This window comes from Haliotis asinina, chromosome 9 (assembly GCF_037392515.1).
Source record: "Haliotis asinina isolate JCU_RB_2024 chromosome 9, JCU_Hal_asi_v2, whole genome shotgun sequence".
In the NCBI taxonomy this organism is placed as follows: Eukaryota; Metazoa; Mollusca; class Gastropoda; order Lepetellida; family Haliotidae; genus Haliotis; species Haliotis asinina.
Window position 1 is genome coordinate 59,324,654 of NC_090288.1, and position 22,704 is coordinate 59,347,357.

At 41.2% G+C, this 22,704-nt stretch overlaps 1 protein-coding gene across 3 annotated transcripts in view; it reads right to left on the bottom strand.

Annotated features, from left to right (window-relative positions):
- Positions 1 to 1,229: 1,229 nt before the first annotated feature.
- The window catches only part of LOC137296933 (CD151 antigen-like), a 68,024-nt gene continuing 46,549 nt past the window's right edge, over positions 1,230 to 22,704 (bottom strand). For 2 of the 3 annotated variants that reach the window (XM_067828842.1, XM_067828843.1), the window contains exons 2-10: positions 17,906 to 17,944; positions 13,515 to 13,589; positions 9,856 to 10,056; positions 9,419 to 9,493; positions 7,707 to 7,811; positions 6,452 to 6,542; positions 4,693 to 4,841; positions 4,105 to 4,188; positions 1,231 to 3,709 (exon numbers count right to left, since the gene is read on the bottom strand). In XM_067828842.1, coding sequence (XP_067684943.1) covers positions 3,644 to 3,709; positions 4,105 to 4,188; positions 4,693 to 4,841; positions 6,452 to 6,542; positions 7,707 to 7,811; positions 9,419 to 9,493; positions 9,856 to 10,056; positions 13,515 to 13,589; positions 17,906 to 17,944 — 885 coding nt within the window. In that variant the 3' untranslated portion in view covers positions 1,231 to 3,643. Of the gene's footprint in view, positions 3,710 to 4,104; positions 4,189 to 4,692; positions 4,842 to 6,451; positions 6,543 to 7,706; positions 7,812 to 9,418; positions 9,494 to 9,855; positions 10,057 to 13,514; positions 13,590 to 17,905; positions 17,945 to 22,704 lie in introns of all 3 variants that reach the window. The other variant, XM_067828844.1, reaches the window with a different exon arrangement.

Consider the following 22,704-nt stretch of genomic DNA (forward strand, 5'->3'; position numbering starts at 1 on the left):
TACCATGCTTCTTACATTTTAAATCTTTAATCAGGTTAAGGAAGATGTAGAAAATCTAGCCTGTCCACAGGACTGATCGGTCATATTTTACCAGTCCTGCCAAAACAAAACCTGTCCTCAAAATATGTATACGAGGGTTGGCTGAAAAGTTCTAAGCCTCACTGTGAAAAAAAGTTACAAAGTCCACTCAGGCTGAGAACTTTTCAGCCAACCCTCGTAGATAAAACACCATTTCAAGCATTGAAACTGGCTTGTTTTATTTTAAGCTATCATTTAACGTGCACACACAGAGCTTGGACTGTAAAATCACTCCTAGTGGAATCATCTGGTTATAACTAGTCTTCAAACAAGTCATCAACATCTCCATCAAGATTTGGAATCTGAATCCTTACCAGTTGTGTCAGTAGTTTGCTAAAGCTGACCCGACATGAGTACGGACTAGATTTTTTAAGCCGTCCACAAAATTCACCCGTCTCGGACGGTGGGACAGGTTATCTTGCCTACATTGCTTTAATGTTATTGGGCTGACATCAACATTTGCTATGAATAACAGGTTGGATTAAAAGACCTTTTCGGAAGATGAACAACAGATCAACATTCGTCAGTGACTTCAGTCTCCATCCTCCAATATCATTAGCGATGTGACGGCAGTCTCATGCACAATGTCAACATCCGACACCATCATCAGCGACACGAAGACATTGTCATACACATTATGAATCACCAAGGTGGACGTATTTGCAAAAAATGCAACTGTGAAATCTCAACCATTCTTCAAACTTCAGTAAATGAGTAAAGTCTATGCTACATTTTGTAATATCACATCAGAACACGTTATATTTGGGATCACACTTTCTCAGTATAGTACAGAACCTAGTACCGTTAGGGGCATAATAGTCGCTAGCTCACGCACTCTATCCTGTTTATGAATCGAACAGGGGCAGTGGGTGTGATGGTCGAAGGTTTTAACCACGAGACTCCCTGACCGCCCTCTTTACCTTTAAACACATTGTCAGTATGATTTAATATATAGATATATATGCACAATACACATATACTAGCTTACGTCAAGCATTTGAATGACCAATAGGACCTATAAGTCATCGTGAAGTATGAAATGTACTACTCGAAAGAACTTAACACTTCATTCTGTAGTTAATCTGTCATTAACATATTGTGGTTCGCAATGTAGTATGGAGTCTTTTTCAAATAATAACATAAAATATATGATAAAAAGCAATGAATTTATTTCCCAAACAAACATACATATCTGAGATCTGTTCGGAGAGTTCCGACCCATTTCATAGAGCTAACTACTTGTTGGTAATTCGAATGACTTCTTGCAAGAGCTAAACATCATTCTTTGTACAGCTATACATAATGGCATTTCTACTGTGACTAAACAGTTACACGTTTGTGCCAATAATGGCACTACTTTGACAATGTGTGCAAATGTCTTGGCACTGTTTACGCAGAACTTTGGTCAACACTGTTTTTTAACCTTGGTCGGCAGCTTTGTAACCTCTGCATTGTATAACAAATGTCTACAGTGGTGATGTTTGTCTACAATGTCCTTAAATGGTGGGTGACCTCATCCATGACTGCCCTCACCATGGTTGTCCGAGCAAAGGGACCATGCATATGAAGCGCCCATATAATCACAATAACTACACGTCCACACAAGCCACTACAACTGCGTGAAATGACATTGTAATGTACTTTATTGGAACAAGTCGAGATATGCCACCCATTGGATGAAATCGTGAACATTAACCAACATTAAAGAGCACATAACATACATGTAAGGAAATGTCACCAGTTTTTCTTCCCTTTATGAGAAGATGTAACTACGGCATTGCCATCAGAAATCACCGCTGCGGGTGTAAGTAAATTAACCCGGTCCCTCTAAAAGCATGCCTCTAGGATCTCGGTAATGACGTACCGGTATATAAGACATCTTAATTTTGTCTTCTTAAGTAACAAGCTGTCTTAATGATGAAATCTTAAGACCACTTCATTTGTGTCATTCTATGTGTGAAAACCAAGAACCATGCCGTATGAGTGCGATGTATCAAAGAAACAGACTGTCTCAGCGAGGGCGTCTCCAGAAAGAGACCGTCTCGATATTGACGTCGCAGTATCAAGGTTATGACGTTTCAAGAAATCTGCCGTGGCAGTAGGGACGTCTCAGCGCTTGACCTATCGCATTCTATGCCAAACATGAGCAATGGAGAAATATTCACAGAGATACAAACGATATAAATAATATTTACATTGATAAGAATTTTGTCTATATTAGGACGGCATTGCTTATTTACATTATGTACATAACTGTCACAAAGAGGCAAAACATAATAAAGATATCGCTGTAACATCGCGTGATATCACTTCAACCGTTCGTGTTGATATCATTTCTACTCACGATATAACGACAACATAACAGTACGTAATATCACCAGGACTGTATGTGATATCAGTACTTGTGTACTTGCGTAATGAATCTTTAACTGAAGCCTTCATTTTTCATTCATGGCTTTTTGAGAACACGATCATTTGCCAAAAGCAAATGCGTCAGACGTTTCCAAATACTGCCGGTGCCAAGCTGTTCATGTCTTGTCGCGGCTGCTGACAGTGGCTGGTGATGCGGCATCGTCTTCCACGTGACGACGACTTCACGGTGGCGGGCAATCTGTCATGTTGGAGTTTCATCAGCGTCAGAGCCAGCAACCACAGCACTACAGGATGTACTGACTCTGGTCGTTGTAATGTTTAATGTTCTTTCTTTGCTTCGTAGTCTAACAATAAGATGGTTTGGTCCGTATCCTGGTATTTAGCTACACGTTCTGCATCCCATCTCAGGATTAAATAATACAGATGCTGGTAAAATAACTCTGACCATAAAACATGATTCCACTTTTTTAGCAGTAAATGTCCCCGAATAGTTGTCAGCGTGAAACGTAACATTTCACATGCAATACCGACTATACATGACAGTCAGTCTCCTAGCAACACCTCAAATAAATAATGTTTTGTTTCTCTGTAGTGATATGTGCAAAGACCATACCTTAAGTGATTGACTTGACTTGAGCCTCTCAGACACCCCTTCCCCGCTCCCCTTGCCACGCAACCTCCATAAACCCCGGCTGCGTGTGAATCTTAAACCACAAGACGTGCTTAAGCGTCGAACGCTACATAAACTGTCATACATTGTCAGAATATCACAATACTAAATACTGGTATTCAAGAGACTAATAATACAAGGACATTTTCAAATTTTATAATGTACATATATTTTACTACAGGAAAGAAACATATCACATAATACATATTGCGTTTGTCAACTCCAAATATTTCATATTCTTTATCAGTCTTTTATCAATTTCTTTGAATACTGTTTTCCTTAATGTTGCTTTCGATGAATCTAAATATAATATATCGTCAACTGTCACGGTCCCCCACCCCCTTGATGTGGAGAGGTGATATTCTTCAATATCATCTGCTTGTCTGACGACATTGTAATGAAACAAATGGATGATTCTCAAGTTCGCTGACGTCGGTACTGATGACACATTCGTTACCATGACAACTGACAATGCGTGCAAGGTGCGGGGTCCGTGTGAATCAAAGTAATGGTTGTCTAATGTCAGTCAAAATAATAGTCATCCTTTATCCGGCGGCACAGACACAGTGCAAACGTCATCCCCAGGACCTGCAAGATCAACCATGAGGATTGTCATGCGGAAAATGTATTTGTTTTACTACTATTACTACTACTGCTACTACCACCACCACCACCACCACCAGTACTACTACTACTACCACTGCTACTACCACCACCACCACCACCACCACCACCACCACCACTACTACTACTACTACTACCACCACCACCACCACCACTACTACTACTACTACTACTACCACCACCACCACCACCACTACTACTACTACTACCACCACTACTGCTGCTACTACTACTACTGCTGCTGCTACTACTACTACTGCTGCTGCTACTACTACTACTACCACTACTTGGTCACGTTTACAGCTCAACCTCCACACTGACTATAGCAAAAGTGCAAGACACTGACATTGCTCCCTTACCATCAACGCAGCAACACCTACGCCGACCCCACCAAGTATCCGAGCGTTACTTGCGAGGAAAGCGAAAAACTTGGTGTAGCAACCCTGAAACACAATTCGCAAAAGAATGACATCGGTCAAAATATAATGACCAACTGGGCACAAAATTCAACAGTACATGTTTTGAGTTGTCAAAGAAATGTAGTATCGTGACGTGGTCCAGTGTTGACGATGTGCAGTGGGTGGATTAACTGTTTAGGCGTCACGCTGAAGACCCGGGTTCGATGACCCACATGGGTACAGTGTATGAATGTGGGAATATTGTTGTAAAATTGCTAAAAAACGGCTGACACCAATACTAACGCATAGTCTGTCTCACAGTACCTAGACCATGTCATTTTCCGTAAAGCCTTGCCCTCCCTACAATGCTATAATGCTATAACCCAAAATGAAAATTTCCACAGGGTCGGAATCTCTCGGGTTCTTTTACAATTTAAATCGATTTATTTGTTTCAAACATACGTATTTATAGTCAGAGACTAAGCGTTGGTCTATCATACGCTTGGCGTTAACGAATTAAGTCACTATCCAGTTTCGTCTTTGTCATACCTCTGTAAACATCTGGTCGTTAAAGGTACTTTCCACCACGGGGGGACCGACCGCTGGTGACAACTTGGGGTAGTCCAGCCCTGTACATTTTGTCAGGTTCTCCGACATGTGTGTCTTGCAGCAACTGTCAGGGATGTATCGTCTGATTCCTGTGACAAACAGCAAACATGAAACAGAGAGGACAAGTCTCACGTACATCTGTCTTTCAGCAACTGACAGGGATGTATCGTCTGATTCCTGTGACAAACAGCAAACATGAAACAGAGAGGACAAGTCTCACGTACATCTGTCTTTCAGCAGCTGACAGGGATGTATCGTCTGATTCCTGTGACAAACAGCAAACATGAAACAGAGAGGACAAGTCTCACGTACATCTGTCTTTCAACAACTGACAGGGCTTTACCGTCTGATACTTGTGCCCCCTAACAAACATATAACTGAGGACATGGCCGGGGATGTATCTTCTGATACCTGTAACAGACACGCAGCGGACATACGCCATACATCTGTAGTTTCAGTTTTCCGATCAGCAATCGGAATGTGATATCTGACATAAGCAACAGACATTCACCAGAAGACAGAGACCTGTGTTCGCCTATCGGACATATGTTAACATTAGTTGTCAACGTGCACCTCCTGTCTGTAGCATTTATTTATCACATACAACGGCGAAGAAAGGAACAATTTTGACAAAATATCTACCCACTGACCGGTGTATAATCTGACCACAAGCCGCCTCTTTCCCCGCCAATGTCTCCAGTTATCAGTCCAGCTAATGCCCTCCTACACCCCACACCGTGTCTACCGATTGTATATTCCAGATGCACCCTATATCATAAGTAATACACGCGTCAGGTTGATTATTTCCCGGCGTTGCCAGGCTACCTTTCACATTTTCTCTTAACAATAATACATTTTCGGCCAAACGAGACCCTAAATTAGATCCCCAGCTCGCGCGTGCACAGCTATCTTGACCGTGTCACTCAAGGGTGAACGACAAGATATCCCACTTAGCTTCGCCCAAGGTCTGGTGTGATTTGTGGAGGAGAAACGGTAAATGTCAGGATTGATAACACAAGAAGTCGGGGACATGGCCGATAGGGAGAGGCGAATGTTCATCTGTAGTAGATATCAGCTAGAATTATTGAAACCACTGCCATTATACGGTAAACGTGCAAAACCCATTCTATGTACTTGAGTGCAAACTCCCAGGCTATGTACTTGTGCTCGAACCTGGAACAGCCGCACCCATGGCTGAAGAAAAGCTCGTTATCAGGTTATGCAGGCCAAACAAAGAGGACATGGACTGTCAGTTTCAACCTCTTCTTCAAATCCTGTTTTAGATTATGCCTGTAGATATTTACTTGAAAAACAGAGATAGGTATGGCTCATCATGTATCTAACACGGTCACGAACCACACACTTATATGCACACACACGAGATATTTCGGACCTTGTCCCATAAACACACAGGTAAGACACATTATACTGAGGACCTAGTGAGTGTCATAAACACACAGGTAAGACACATTATACTGAGGACCTAGTGAGTGTCATAAATACACAGGTAAGACACATTATACTCACGACCTATTGCGACTCATAAACACACAGGTAAGACACCTTACACTCACGACCTAGTGAGTCAGACACAGGTCAGATAGATTTAAATGATGAACTGGTCCGTGTCATATTACTCACGGCTACACTCCCATCTGTATATTTTTGCTGCCACTATGTACATATCTGACGTAGTTACCTGTCTGATTCTTGTACCAGAGCGTGTTTTCCTTGTAGTAGGCCCAGGATGTCGTTGAGTTGATGCCACCATCCACTCCACAGCAGCCGAACTGAGAGAAAATTATAAAGGTTTTACACATCAGTATTCTATTATTTACATATGCACGACCAAGCGGCTAGCTGCCCATACCTAAAGATGATTTTAATATTTACGTCCCTTTGCGGTTTCAGGATCCGCTGGAATATAGCTCTACGTGTATCACGTGTGCACATGGCAAACGTCTTTGACGTCTGTCGACATCTGTTAATATTTGTGATTTTCATACGGTTCAGTTTTCTTTTTAACCAAACTAAATCCCAATCCATTCATTTTAAAAATTTATTCACACGCTAAAAGTCTCGTAAAGACGAGTTTATGGCTGTCGTAGACTTCTCGTGTTTACCTATTTCATTCCAAACCTACAGATAAGATGAAAGTCAGAACACGTATCCACAGTGAAGTCTGCCTATATAATCTGTTCCTGGGTTACAGTGGGCCAGTCGTAGCTACTGCCAGAGAACCCGTCCTTCAGACAGTCTTATCATATCATGGAAATAATCATTCTTCTGTTCCTTGCTGAGAGGAACAATGAATGCTAATGTGAATAGAGCAGATGACTCAGCATTATTTACATACGCGCGCTGCAAGGTTTTCCAATATCATTTTATGCAAGGCCTCTTTTGTTCTAATGAACGAGATTTTCCAAGAACAAAACCCACACCTTCAAAACGCAAACAGGACTTTCTGAGATATTCATGCTGGAATCTGACTTTGAATAAACCTTTGGAATAGCTTGCTTTTGCTACCTGCATTCTATCACGTGGACTGGGATAAACGTTCTAAGGTTGGTATGGCCCGACTTGAAATATGCCAGACTGTGTCTTTAAAATCAGGTTACGTAGCAAGCATAACGTATGAACAGGATGTGTACTGTGAACTTGATAATATGGCCGTTCGATACACTGAAAATATCGATTAATCGCCGACCTCACCCTCCCACCCCAATCCTCACTTCCACTTTGCCCGAGCGCCTGTGATATTCAACAGAATGTCGAGTCAATGGGGAGTCCTTCAAAATTTGCTGTGTAATTTGGGGATAAATAGTTTTATGTGTGTTAGCGGCACTGTGCCCTAACGACGTCCCGTCCTCTCGTGTTGCCTTGACATATGAATAAATAAGTTTCAAGTACGACCGTCTTCCACATGTCCAGGCACCAGGTCTTCAAAAACTCACAATTTTTTGCATAAAATCCCATGCATTTGTAACTGGATCTTTTCCTGCCATTCCGTAACTTGAGTTCAGCGACCGATACAGCTCGTTTATCGTATGCTCACCAATCTGGAAAGAGTAATTGTACAAATAACAAAAACAATAGTTAAATGGAAATAAAACACCTAAAATGGAAAGAATTCCGTTAACTTTGATTGTTCTCCCCTTATTCCTAATAACCCATGGCTACGTAATTCTGTGTAAAACGAAGCTGGTACGGCAGAGAGACAGAACGGCCGTCTCTATGCTTCTTGATGACGATACGTCGCATGGCGGAACAGCACGTTCGTATGATGGAACGTTCCTCTCTGTGTTATAGTGGATACGCACAAATCCTGGAATGCTCTGACCAGCGGACAATAATCGGCCGTGGATGGGTCAGTTTCATTTGTTTCGTCGTGCGTTGTCGCTGTGACGCGTGGACGTCCTGTATGTGGGCCATCCACGTCTTCAGTGTTATGATGACATCTCAACAGTGCTGGAATGGTGTTTCGGTGATATTCCGGAGATATTAACTGGGTGTCCGTAGCGCGAGAGTTATTGTTCAAGCATGGCTTATGTTATGCTTGGTTGGGCCAAGACAAAGGTAATAAAGAAATGTTCATGTGTATAGTCAAGCAAAGATATAAAGATAATAATTATCAAGAGTGGTCAGCTTCTATGACTGCTTCCAATTATTTGCAGACTTAATCAACCTATAAACTTGATGTAATGCCGGAAACGTACCTACGGGTGTTACCTTCTGTTCATTTGCTGTAGAGCACTGGGGAAATTTCGAGGTGGTATTGTTGGGGCAGATATCGCATTTGCTATGTGTCAACATCGTCTCAATAAGCTAGAAATTGAATATCGTGTATGATTAGAAGGTCCACTGCATGGCGGTGTACGGAAAAATATCTACCATGTTATTGTTACGCCATACCTAATCCTCATAAGTTTAAAACTCTTTTGAATTCAAAATCTACTGATTCATTAGTTTGTTAAGCGGTGTATTCCCCAAAAGTAATGCAGTAACGTAGAGTTCATGCCCCGAACTATATGCTTTTATGAATGTCGATGTACTATTGGCCACATGGCCACATCCATCCAATAAAATCTTCTGTCTGTCTGAAAAGCACCATGTGACATTGAGACATTCGTCGTGGCATGATGTGAGATTCTTTTAGAAGAAGATCAGACCTAAAGTTTCAGTTCCCGTATCTCTTTCTGACATCCATGTACTCCACCCAGTTCATCGAGTTGCGCATGCACAAACGTCACGCGTGTAGTTCGTTACACAACGTTGCGTTTATATAAAATATTTGTGGATATCTTGATTTCCCGTGTAAAAGTCTCGTTTAGTGGCTGCAGTATTTTGAAGCTGTAATTAAACATATGACACACTTCACGGAGGGGTATAATTTCTTTTAACGTGTATTTTAGCATATCAAACGACTGGTTTAATCTAACTTGCTAAATTTGATGTTAACTACTTAGATATCACTTGCAAGGCTAGTTCACCAAGTAAAACGACAAAAAGTTATACAAGCCAGGCCTGTAGTGTCTAGTTTTGACCAACCAATATGCTATTTAATAAATACCGTTTTGGAAATATGTATCAATTCGTATCAAAGACAGTGTATTTGCTTGCTGGTGGGAAAACCAGGGCATGAATTGTTTACATAATGATGTCTTACCTGGCCTCTGTATGCATAGACGAGGACTCCGCCCACCACTAGCCCGAAGAACATAACGAGCAACAAGGCGAAGAACTGCAACAATAAACACCAGTAATTAGATAGGGTATCGTGGGGTGGGTGTACATGAACGTAACTCATGATCACCGTGGATTACTCTAGAAGTTTGTACTAGGTTATTTACACGTTTCCAAGGACATTGAGAAAGCCACATGTGTACGTAACGATATTCACACGTGTCAACTGTAAATTGAAACGTATATGCATGTCTACATAAGGTTATTTCCACGTGTCAACCAGAGGTGTATGCATGGCTACATAAGGCTACTTGCACGTGTAAGCTCGAGGTGTATGTATGTCTATTTGCAAGTGTGTAATGATTAACGTTAGGGGAGAAGACCCGGAAGTGGTCAACTGGGTTAGATAATCAGTATTACCGTAACCAGCATGCATCGGACTTCCTTGATGGCGCCGCAACATCCGAGGAATGAGAGTACTATGACCACGCCCCCAGTGACCATAAGCGCCAATGACAGTATGGAGTAGAGGTTGCTGCCCAAGATGGCCGACACCTTTGTGATCCCGGTCTGGCTAGTTCGGGTATAGATACCAAGTCCTAGCAACCCACATCCTGCGACCTGGAACAACAAACATGGAATTATCTCCCCTTTCTTCCAAACAAGCATAAATGGTGTAAAAATGAGAGAAAGTACATCGTGTATTACATTGTCAGATAATTAACATTTTTTCATTGTAAATGGAGAATCATGATTTTAAACACACTGATTGGACACAGACACATTTAACTGAGCATTATGTCATAATGACAAAAGCACATGTCCCTAAAATGCCTCGAACACGCTTCTGTTAACGTTCGGTGCGGAAATATGTACTGTCAAGAAGAGACAGATGGATGGACTTTGAAACGAAAGACATCGAACAGCTAAATAGGTCAAACCGATTCTTGACGTGTGGATCATTTTTCGGATAACATGAACATATGAGTAAAAAATTGTTGTTCCTTGAAGACCCGGGCCAGTCAGTGAGATGAGAGAATATTAAATCCAAACAAATATATCTAAAATTGTTTTTGTTCGCCAGTATCTTCTTGAGATCCACTTGAATGAGTCCATATCGCCTGTATTGTTGGAAGCCACGGGTACAAGCAGTGCCATCTACACCAGCACAATATGATCGTCGAAAATGAGGATGTTATAGACATTGATCGTGACTCGCTACGCCATACTGATGAAGGGTTCGCTTGCCCCCTGTGTCCTGAATTCAGTTAGATTAACGGTGTAGCGATCTCAGAAAAATAGCTATACATTGATCGTAACTTTGTCGATTTCCGGACCACGATAATGAAACACTTAATCGCGAGTTGAGAGCTTCGCGGACCTTCAACGGGACTTGTTATCTCGGAGATAAAGCGGGGAATTGTTTCAGATGTTAGCCTTAGAAACAGGCTCTAGACTCACTGAAGGATGAGACTTTCAAATAAAATCCGAGCTTTGATGTGACTCTTCCTTCAAGCAAAAGGATGGCACCCCATTATATTGTTTGCGTTGTAAAACATCCTGAACGAAGAGTCGGAACTCTTCATGACATCAGCATCTGTTTACAATGAAATCACTGCGCCTTTGACTTATCACTCTTAATAAGTCGAAACACGATTGGGAATGTCAAACGCTGAACTTTGAAATTTGACGGCTGTTACAAAAGAGAAACCAGAACGCCATACAGTGGGGACTGTAAAACAACAAAAGAGTAGAGGTTGTTCATGGAGCACCTGATGCCTGTATTTCCTGTTTTGAGTTGTGTATAGTGTTTGACATTTGATTTCCGTTCTTGCTAACTTCCCTGGACCCAGCGTCAACCCTCTGAAAACACATTCGTTTAGATTTTCCACAATTTCGTACCACACCAGTAAGAGCTAGCGATAAACTATAAATATTAAATGAGTTGGTTAGACTTATCTGATTACCTGTTTGGCTAAAATGGTTCTAGTCACAACAGAAACGTCGATCAGATATTAAACTGACCGACACCTAAAAAGTATGTCTCGGAACAGGATATGTTGCTGTAGAATACTTCAAAGTAAGCAAACGGGGTCTGGCGGTCTCCGTGTGGTATTTGTTTAACGCAGTGCACCAAGACAATCACACGAGGTTCCGATGTCAGTACAGCCACAGAATCACACAAATATCGATACAGCGGCCGATGGAGGATGTAACGAGAACACGTCGCCCATAACAATCATCTAATGCCCAAGTACATCCCTGGAATGACCTGATTACTGACTTTACGTTGGTGATGGAGACGTTGTCACAGACGCCGCCCTACTTTGAGAAATCAACCGTTGGAACTGACACGTTCCGGAGATAATTGGAGGTCCTGGTGTTAGTGTAGAACATAGATGATGGTTGGGTCATCAGCCGCACTCCATGTCAATAGTAATTAGTCCACTTACTCCCAAGTGGCATATCCCGTTTGGGTGAGTGACTGACGTGACACAAGCAGGGGATGACGTTAGAAAACCAAAACATCTGTAGAATCTGAATTGTTAACCTGACAACTCGATCCCGTCGACTGAAGGCCTATGCTACCCAGGACCTTCACAGGTCCCTCGACGATGGAAAAGCATTCAGATGCATCGGAACTAACTGAGTAACAGAGGTGATGAACTCTGAGATGCTAAGTTGTTCACTGTTAACGAGGGGAACCTATAGTGAAGGTGTTTATCTTACCAAACACCTAAATGTTAACGTTGAAATGTTTGAAGTACGAGTACAACACGTTTTTTTGTGGCCATCGCTAGATTTTGCAGATGAGAATAACGGATTTAGAGTTGTCTCACTTCCATAGAGTTACATTCGCAAAACATCAGTAATTTCCTTACTTCTTACGTGATTCAATGTTATTTGTGATAAAGAATTACTACCACGAAGTACTGAATGAGTTACCCCAGGGTGCAATGTTACTCGCTTGTAAGAGAGGTACATTGAAAATAATATAAGGACGCGCAGACAATCAGGAAGCGACATTTGCGCGTGTGGTAAGATAAAATTGTATGTCCACTGGCCAGTCCGACATTTACCGTCCTCCGTGACAAAAACGCATAATTATGATATGAATATAAGCGGTCAAAATCATTGGAGTTGCGATACTTTCTTTCATGTGTACAGATGAGAAAAACGACTGTGGGTGATTCGAACTGGCAGAATTGGAAGAACTGAAGAATGAACTCTGCGAATGTGTCATTTTGAGTCGCCTACCGCAGTGATATTCACAGTGAACATCATTCTGATCTTCGAGTGAAGGAATGAGTGAAGGAATGAGTGTAGGAATGAGTGTAGGAATGAGTGTGGGAATGAGTGAAGGAATGAGTGAAGGAATGAGTGTAGGAATGAGTGAAGGAATGAGTGAAGGAATGAGTGTAGGAATGAGTGTAGGAATGAGTGTAGGAATGAGTGTAGGAATGAGTGAAGGAATGAGTGTAGGAATAAGTGTAGGAATGAGTGTAGGAATAAGTGTGGGAATAAGTGTAGGAATGAGTGTAGGAATGAGTGTGGGAATGAGTGTAGGAATGAGTGAAGGAATGAGTGTAGGAATAAGTGTGGGAATGAGTGTAGGAATGAGTGTAGGAATGAGTGTGGGAATGAGTGAAGGAATTAGTGTAGGAATGAGTGAAGGAATGAGTGAAGGAATGAGTGAAGGAATGAGTGTGGGAATGAGTGTAGGAATGAGTGAAGGAATGAGTGTAGAAATGAGTGTAGGAATGAGAGAAGGAATGAGTGTAGGAATAATTGTAGGAATGAGTGAAGGAATGAGTGTAGGAATGAGTGAAGGAATGAGTGAAGGAATGAGTGTGTTGAACAGTGTTCCAGCCACGGCGTGGGTGTCAGTTTGATATATATGGAAAGCTCGGGACGTTTACGTTGGGCGTTTCGTGAACCCACACACATGCTATGGTGATGACAACATAATCGGAGAGAAAAACGGGATTCGAACTCACGACCTATGTTTCTGGCGTTTCTGCGACGATTTGGACGATTCGGCTGCCTTACAGTCAACACAACAATAAACAATATCTTACCAGGATGATGGCGTTGAACAGAAACATTGAGTACTTGAGGAAGTTACCGCATCCGTTGAGGCCCATCTTGGAAGACTGAAACAAAAAGGTATACTAACGACTGAGTAAGGTTTTACGCCTCCTTTAGCGATATTCCAGCAATATTACACCGGCTGACACCATAAATAAGCTTCCGATTTTGGGAAATCGAACCCGATGTACTTAAGACACGAAATGCTTCATCGTGTTGTCCCCACTCCGATATCCCACAAGTTTCAACAAAACGTTCTTCATCCTAAGAAAGTTTGGCAGGAAAAGTAGTTCTTATCACTAAAAAAACAAACTGGAAGTAAAATTGTCCCAAGTACATAGTTTTGAAAACAGGATACAAATAGCACACAAGGGATAATCAAGGAATATGGGCGAAAGAACAATTCAGACATTCGTTCAGGACATGAATTATTCCGCCAAATTCAAGAATAACATCAGCATACGAGATCAGCTGGCATGTTACATGATCAAAGGATCCTTCGTGTCACGTGAGAGCTGTGAAAGCGACGTGGGGAAAAATCCATGGTGACATGAAGTATGTGAATACCTCGAGTGATTTCAGGAAACTTGACAGAATAAAGAAATATACTTTTAAATTAAGATCAAATAATACTCCGTGCAAAGCGAAATCATAGAATGGCTCGTGTGTACACTTGAATACTCGCTAGACATGTGACACACTAGATATCTACTCCATGGTAAAGTAATGAAACCTAAGTGTATTGAATACCTTAAGATTGGAGAATAATACATTCTCTTTGTTATGTAACAATTCCTCAATTCCCCATGTATAGTAAGAAAATCTAAATTATTGTGTAAAACGTGAAAAATGAAAAGGGGTTGTGAAAGAATTCTAAACATAACCAAGGCGTGTCAGAGTGACATAAAAGTCGGAAAGAAGTTGAGAGTCAGTGTATTCAAGAATAGTTGAGATCCTGTAGGATGGAAACTGTAAGACTGAGGAAGGTTGTTCCACCAGGAACAAACAAAATATCTCAAAAATGGCAAAGGAAAATGTTAGTTTCAGGAATTTTCCAAAAGCAGAAATGCCCAAACATTTCTCATTGGTCTTCATTACTTCACAGCAGAGAAAATGAGATGTGATCATATAAAATCTCATTTTCAACCCTACGCTTATTCCACTATGAACAAACGATTCATTCTTAAATACCGATACCCTCTTCGTGGAATGACCTCACTTTAGCAACAATTCGGAAAATTGACAGTTTAACATGCGACGTGTTTTCTGAGACACAACTCTCATTTTTGGCAGTGACAAGTTGACCCTGTGAACTTTCGATCGCTGATTGGCTGTCAACAACTACCGCTCTTCTAGTGTGTTTATCAGAGGTCAAGACGATCTGAGAGTTGACTCAAACATGAGCAATGTTAGATGTCAATCCACAGGCAAAGAAACAAGACACGCTAGAAACATGCACCTAAAATACCGACTGAAATTGACAAAACTGTATCATAAAGACCCTATCAGGTGCAGGTCATCATCTCAGGATCAGGCAGTGGACCAGGTCCTGACTTCTCAAAGCGGTCTCGGAGCTCCAATTGTAGTGGGGATACATTAGGGAGTGAGAATTACGAAAACTGAATATTTTGCGAGTTTTATGTCTTTTGTTTGTACATTGAACGTGGTCATTTATTCTCAGGAGGGATGGTGGCTGTTTAAAGATCTGCCGTCTCAATGACAGTTTGGAACGGTAGTGACGACAACTTTAGCAGTACGACCGCTTCGAGGAGTGTGGCCCTGTGTATGACTGATTGCATGTCCATTTTGTTGTTCTTGTATAAACTGTGGCGGGATGTGGAGTAGCCTAGTGGTATCCAATGTTGTTAGGGCGGTCGCTTGTCACAGTATGTTTTAGGTGAAGCATCCTCGACGGAAAAATGCTAAAAGTCGAACTCACTCACTCTGTGAATTTGCACCGCATTTATGGCCGAATTCACATCCGACGAAAACGTCAGATTGATACATCTGATAGGTTTCAAGTCTATATATTTATGCGAGTGCTGAAATATTCGGATTTTATCACCTGTATCAATGTGTCACGTGGATTTTATATCTGAAGTCGCTTTATGCTGTATCATTCGTCCGACATCGTAACTGGAACTCCAGATCTAACGCGTGTTTCTCTAAAACGCATTCTTAAAATCTAATGCCACAATATTGGCTGGATGTTGCTACTAGCCCACTGTACTGTCTCCCTCTTAATGTGCAAGTTATCATACATACCAGATTGATGCATTCACTGTAGGTAAAATATGTGAAGCCCATGTCTGGTGTCCCCCTCTGTAATATTGCTGGGATAATGCTAAAAGCGATGTAAGACTCACTCACTCACTCACTCACTCACTCAATGTAGGTTAAATGCTGCAGGTAGAATCTACATCTAAAGTTCCCTTTCAGGGAAAGCAACACGGTGTATTCTGTTTGCTTTCAACTAGGTTAATGGACATGAAACTAGACTACTCTTGAACTGTTTGGAATGGAAGTGTCTAACTCAGCTGTTCGGGTTTTTTTTTCTTTTTAAACGAGTATTCATATTTACATAGGAAGACTCACCACATACGCGTTTAAGTATTGCTCAACTGCCAGCATGAGAACTAGTGTTGTGTATACTTAAAACTGTTTAGGAGCACCCTCAAGTTTCCTCAATACAGTGAACAGTTTCATAGACAGTTTAGTGCAGAGGAAAGGTGTTATTGCGCGTCTGAAAATATTGCCTCACCTGTTGCTGGAAGCTTCCCATTAATATAGCTCTGCGAGAAATGGGACGAGAAATTAATTATCAGAAACACGTAGAGTACGTATTGACGGGAAATTTCGTATAAGTCAAAAGTCTACTTGGCAAGGGATATTAAAAGTTAAGAAAGGTCTTTAAATGGATTAACATTCAGTTTCAGAAAAATAAAATTTGATAGCTTGACTACATTTAAATAGAACAGCAGCACTGTTTATGTGGAAACCTACATCTGTCTACAGTAGAGAATCTAAGTGCCTTCTTGTAGATGGAATTGAAGATTCATAACGAACATTTATGAAAACGTCTGAGTTATACATTCACATTCAAAACGCAACTGGATAAAGGAAAGCAGTTGAATACAAAGAACCAAGACGGAACACAATCACAACGCTATCATTTTTAAAGCATACGAGTAAGCCTTTTCAAATTCGAACTTTGATGCCAAGATGAAGTACCTTACACATACTGGTCTAGGATAACTTCGTGATACTCAGTGATGTTAATGACCATTTTGTTGTTATTGCAATAATTGAGAGAAAATCAACCCGAGTTTTTAGAAACCATTCTAAAACAGTTACGTCGGCATATCTATAAACGCATTTTTAAAATGAAATGACATCCTGCATGAGTGAGTTAACACTGTTTCAGCACCAATTAATACAGCGATAGGCAAAGGGGAATGCCATACAGGCTTCACACATTGTACACATGTGAAAACAGATCGGACCTTCCTTGTGACGAGTGAACGCGTTAACCACTTGGATATTCCACCGCCCTAATAAAGACACAAAACGTGTTGGACACTGCAAAATATCTGACTTTGCTAACATGACAGCAATGTGTTGCTGTTGAAGATGTTGGTGAACATGTGTGTGCGAATAACACGGGATGAAGTGAATGAACGTGTTTCTGTGAAAAGATCTATATACTTTTTCTGCCTCAAACGACTCGTCAAATTCAAACGACGCCTGAAACAAATATCGTTGACAGAATTAATAACAGTATGTTAATTACACATCTTGAGCATACATACCATAAATACTTAAGACAGGTATTACACCTTAGAATATAAAATGTTACGTAATTTGGAAAATGGATAGCATGTTTTCTTTCAGACCAACAATAATACGTTATCCAAGATGACAATAGGTGAATCATATGCTATTTATTCAATATTCAAAATTCAAAATTATTTCTTACATGAATACACAGTTATATGAATTTTAAACATGCGTTGTATTAAATACCACATCTTTACTGCACAACCTATAAATACTACAGTGTATTTTACGTGCTGATACAAACAAATGAAGACGAAACAAGCTTTGGATAGCGTAAAGCAGGTGCCCATCTAGAAATAGGTGAAATATGAACCGAATGTTTGTAATGCAAACAGAGTTTCCGGCAAGTACATACGAGAAATGTAAAGAAACACTGACTATATGCACACCAACGGATATCACCAGAACGACAGATACGTGTACATATGAACATTGCATGCTTTAATCAACTTAAAGTCAACAAAAATATCAGCAATAATTTCTTTCGAAATTGTGACCGATAAAAATGAGGTGTGTGAAACAGGATGGTTTGAAAGTTGTTTACTTTATGCGGGCTATACGTTCCATCACAGTCATATGGCACCTGCAACGAAAACAGTCAATATTGTATCACTAAATATGCTAAGGCGTCCACCAACAGTGGCTTGACCTGAAATGAGGCTGGTGGTTCTCTCGGCTGAAATGATGACAACTCGTGTTCATAAGAGATTCTAATGTCGTTATCAAGCAAGCTAAAATTCCCATCAAAGAAGTAATATCGTTATCAGACTGAAATCAAAAACATAACACAGAGAGGTATTGCCTCGTTTGCCCGTCTGATCATTGTAGTGGGTGAATGACTTTGGTAAATATAATATTCTTAAACCGAAATCATCTTCCGGGACTTATCACCGCACAATGCAGTTGTCCATCTCTATTCCTCTGTCAAACGCAAGGTACACTAACACCGTCATGTAGAGTTTATCAAGTACACGTTCGTCTGAGCTTGTCAAATATCTTCAATCAGGTTGCCTTGCGGCTTCAGAGGCGGGCGGCTGTAGTCGACTACAGCGGTAACAATCACGGCGTGATCAGCAGAACAAACTGGAATAAGACCGAGCACACATACGCTTCGACGTCTACATTAGACGAGGGACTGGCGTGTGACTCCAGTAATAGCAGCTTGGCTGCGTATAGTGGACAGGAAAGAAGCAGGTGCTACAACAGTTTACATAGGCCCACAGGTGCTTTATCACACCTTCACCGACACAAATCCCAGGCGAAGCAATCAGCCAAAAGCGGCTTCTATTCCTTCTGACGACTATACTGTTTTTAGGCATTGTTGAATACAGAAGATGCTTTCGTATCTCACCCATGTTCACCCTTTTATGCTGTGCCGATTGTGGCTACAAGTACAGTTCCACAGACATTGAACACATAGCATACAACACGTGGAAAGTAAAGAAACAATTCTCATAGTTGTACACACGTGGACAAAAGAAAATATAACATTAAGAAAAGCTTACAGAAGGAGCCAGATGATCACTGGAAATCTACATGGTACCTTCACTTTAAATACATTACACCATTAAATCCACTGATTCTGCCAAACATGCACTTCTGTTTATACGTTTGGTTATAGAAAAGGATATAACAGTCGCTGAGCATTCATCGGTGTTGAAAGTAGTCCATTTTACAAATTCATTTTCGTGAAAATGATGCTTGTTCGGCTATGTCTTATGTTCGTCGCATGAGCAGACATTATAGTCAACTCTTTGAAAAGAGACAAATAGGCTTAGAATTAGATTCATTTGTATAATAACATGTTCAGAGATCTATTACCTTGATATCAGCTGACGGACCTTTGGACAATAACGCTCCCGTTTACCTTGATGAATACTCTCACGTGAACAGAGGTGTTTATTTTTCTTAAAACCGGAAGTTCTTGTTGAGGTTCATTAGGAAAGGTCGGTCGACCAGAGACCAAAAGAAAAGGAAGATTTTCGTTTCATATATCGTTTCACATTTAATCGCAGTCTACGATGTCGACATGTCGCTACCCGTGTAGTCCGTGCTGTTGGCGAACATTTCCACACTAAAGTGTCACCGACATCTCGGATACTCAAACGTGGCCCTGCTTCCGAGAGCGTCATCAAAGGTCCCTATTTTAGGAAAGGTATACACACGTTTTGCACGGAGATTTACCTGGCCAAACATATTGAGAGGTTGAGACTGAAACGTTACATAGTTCAGCTGGATGAGTGGCGGGATCAATAAGCACAGTGTTTAACACCGGTGTTTCACAGCTCGGGAAACCCAACATTCAGATTGATCGGACTGAGTCTGTCTGTCTGGGACAGCATCCGGTCATTGGTGAAAAAACAGACCTTTGAACACATCAAGACTGTGCGAGTGTAACTGACAGATCTAACACAGTCTGTGTCTTCGTTGATTGGATTAAACAAAGTCGGGGAAATTGTTTAATCATTTTTTGACAGTATTGGCCACTGGTATAATCATACAAAATGCGGGTCAATGTCTACATATTCAGTACATCGTCACCGTTAGAGGAGCACGCCTTTTGTGTCAGTATTCAATAGAGTACACTGCTCTGTACTCTACTGGTGGTAGTATTCAACACAGGACAGTGCTCTGTACACTAGTGGTGGTAGTATATAGCACAAGACAATGCTCTGTAGACTAGTGGCGGCAGCATTCAACACGGGACAGTGCTCTGTAGACTAATGGTGCTAGTACTCAACACGGTACAATGCGCTTTACACTACGGGTGGCTGAATTCAACACAGAACAGTGCTCTATACACTACTGATATCACGCAAACACGCACGCACGCACGCACGCAAGCAAGCAAGCAAGCAAGCAAAAATCAAAAACAACAAAAATCAAAAAAAAAAAACGGTCGGTGTTCTATACTCTCCTGGTGGCAATACTTAAGAAAGTATGGGTAGACAGTATGCATTGTGGATGTCATTATTCAAAATAGGCCTGTACTACTTTTCAGACAAGACAATATGCATCGACTTTCCTCTTCAGCGGCCATCCAGTATCTTTGGATGGTCTGTGTATGTTAAATGTTTCAGTTTTAGAAACCATTTACCCGAACTAGAATTGCCATTCGAGGATTTCTTGCACACAAGAAATCTTGTTTTAAATGCTCATCCGCAACAAAGATTTAAAGTACCCTTTGAGGTCTGGCGCTTGTGGTACGCATTCCTTAATGCGTGGGATACTTACATTGACTTTCGCTCCCCACCTGTAACAGCGCAAACTGTGACAGTGCTACACTGGACACTGCCAGTGACATATTGGACATTGGATGATGCTATTCCACGTGGATTATTCCCTGCTACAATATAAAACACTGACCGCAGCTCGTGACTTCATTCAACATACTTACTGTGACATACTTACTGTTACTGTTTGTAACAAAAATGTTATGTGTCACCGCCTGGGACGGTACTGATCGTAGAATATAACAGTTATTTCATTCAATGTAAAACCATCACACACAATCATTGCAACACAAGCAACAAAAGCGAGATCTCAAACATCACTTTAACTTCTGCAAATTACATTGCTGATGCCCAAACGTGTTGTATCTATCAGGTTTTGTACGTTCTAAGAACCTCCACCTTTCAAGGAACGCCTTGGGCTCTGGTGGCGCCGGGTATACCAGTGTAATTTCACGTAATGAAACTGGAATATGAAGGTTTGTCCTCAACGGGGTTTTTAATGTAGTAAAGTTGATGAATCTGTTCAGATGCCGAGAGATCAGAGGCATCCCTCACGCAACTTCAAACGGTCAAAAATTGTTCACTGTTAACTGTGCACGTTTGCAAAACATATGAAGTACTGAATTTTCACATAATGTATGTTTCCTAAAGGGTATTTCTAGTCGGTGTATGGCCCGTCTAAACCATATCTAATGTTAACAGAAAAACACAACATGGCGCAGTGTCAGTCTGTACACTATTGTAAACTTTGTAAAGTTCTACCTGTACTCAGTGCCTGCATTGTAGAACATATAGTCTCTGTGAAGTGTCTGTCTGTACACAGTACCTGCAATGTAGAATATATAGCCTTTGTGAAATTTCTGTCTGTACACAGTGCCTGCATTGTAGAATATACTAGAATAGTCTTTGTGAAGTGTCTATCTGTACACAGTGCCTCCATTGTAGAACAGACAGCCTTTGTAGAGTGTCTGTCTGTATACAGTGTCTGTATTGTGGAACAGATAACCTGTGTGAAGTGTCTGTCTGTATACAGTGCCTGTATTGTGGAACAGACAGCCTTTGTGAAGTGTCTGTCTGTATACAGTGCCTGTATTGTGGGACAGATAACCTTTGTGAAGTGTCTGTCTGTATACAGTGCCTGTATTGTGGAACAGACAGACTTTGTGAGGTGTCTGTCTGTATACAGTGCCTGTATTGTGGAACATATAGCCTTTGTGAAGTGTCCCTCTGTATACAGTGCCTGTATTGTGGAACATATAGCCTTTGTGAAGTGTCTGTCTGTATACAGTGCCTGTATTGTGGAACAGACGGTCTTTGTGGAGTGTCTGTCTGTATACGGTGCCTGTATTGTGGAACATATAGCCTTTGTAAAGTGTCTGTCTGTATACGGTGCCTGTATTGTGGAACATATAGCCTTTGTGAAGTGTCTGTCTGTATACAGTGCCTGTATTGTGGAACATATAGCCTTTGTGTAGTGTCTGTCTGTATACAGTGCCTGTATTGTGGAACAGACAGCCTTTGTGAAGTGTCTGTCTGTATACAGTGCCTGTATTGTGGAACAGATAGCCTTTGTGAAGCGTCTGTCTGTATACAGTGCCTGTATTGTGGAACATATAGCCTTTGTGAAGTGTCTGTCTGTATACAGTGCCTGTATTGTGGAACAGACGGCCTTTGTGAAGTGTCTGTCTGTATACAGTGCCTGTACTGTTATACAGATAGCCTTTGTGAAGCGTCTGTCTGTATACAGTGCCTGTATTGTGGAACAGACAGCCTTTGTGAAGTGTCTGTCTGTATACAGTGCCTGTATTGTGGAACATATAGCCTTTGTGAAGTGTCTGTCTGTATACAGTGCCTGTATTGTGGAACATATAGCCTTTGTGTAGTGTCTGTCTGTATACAGTGCCTGTATTGTGGAACAGACAGCCTTTGTGAAGTGTCTGTCTGTATACAGTGCCTGTATTGTGGAACAGATAGCCTTTGTGAAGCGTCTGTCTGTATACAGTGCCTGTATTGTGGAACATATAGCCTTTGTGAAGTGTCTGTCTGTATACAGTGCCTGTATTGTGGAACAGACGGCCTTTGTGAAGTGTCTGTCTGTATACAGTGCCTG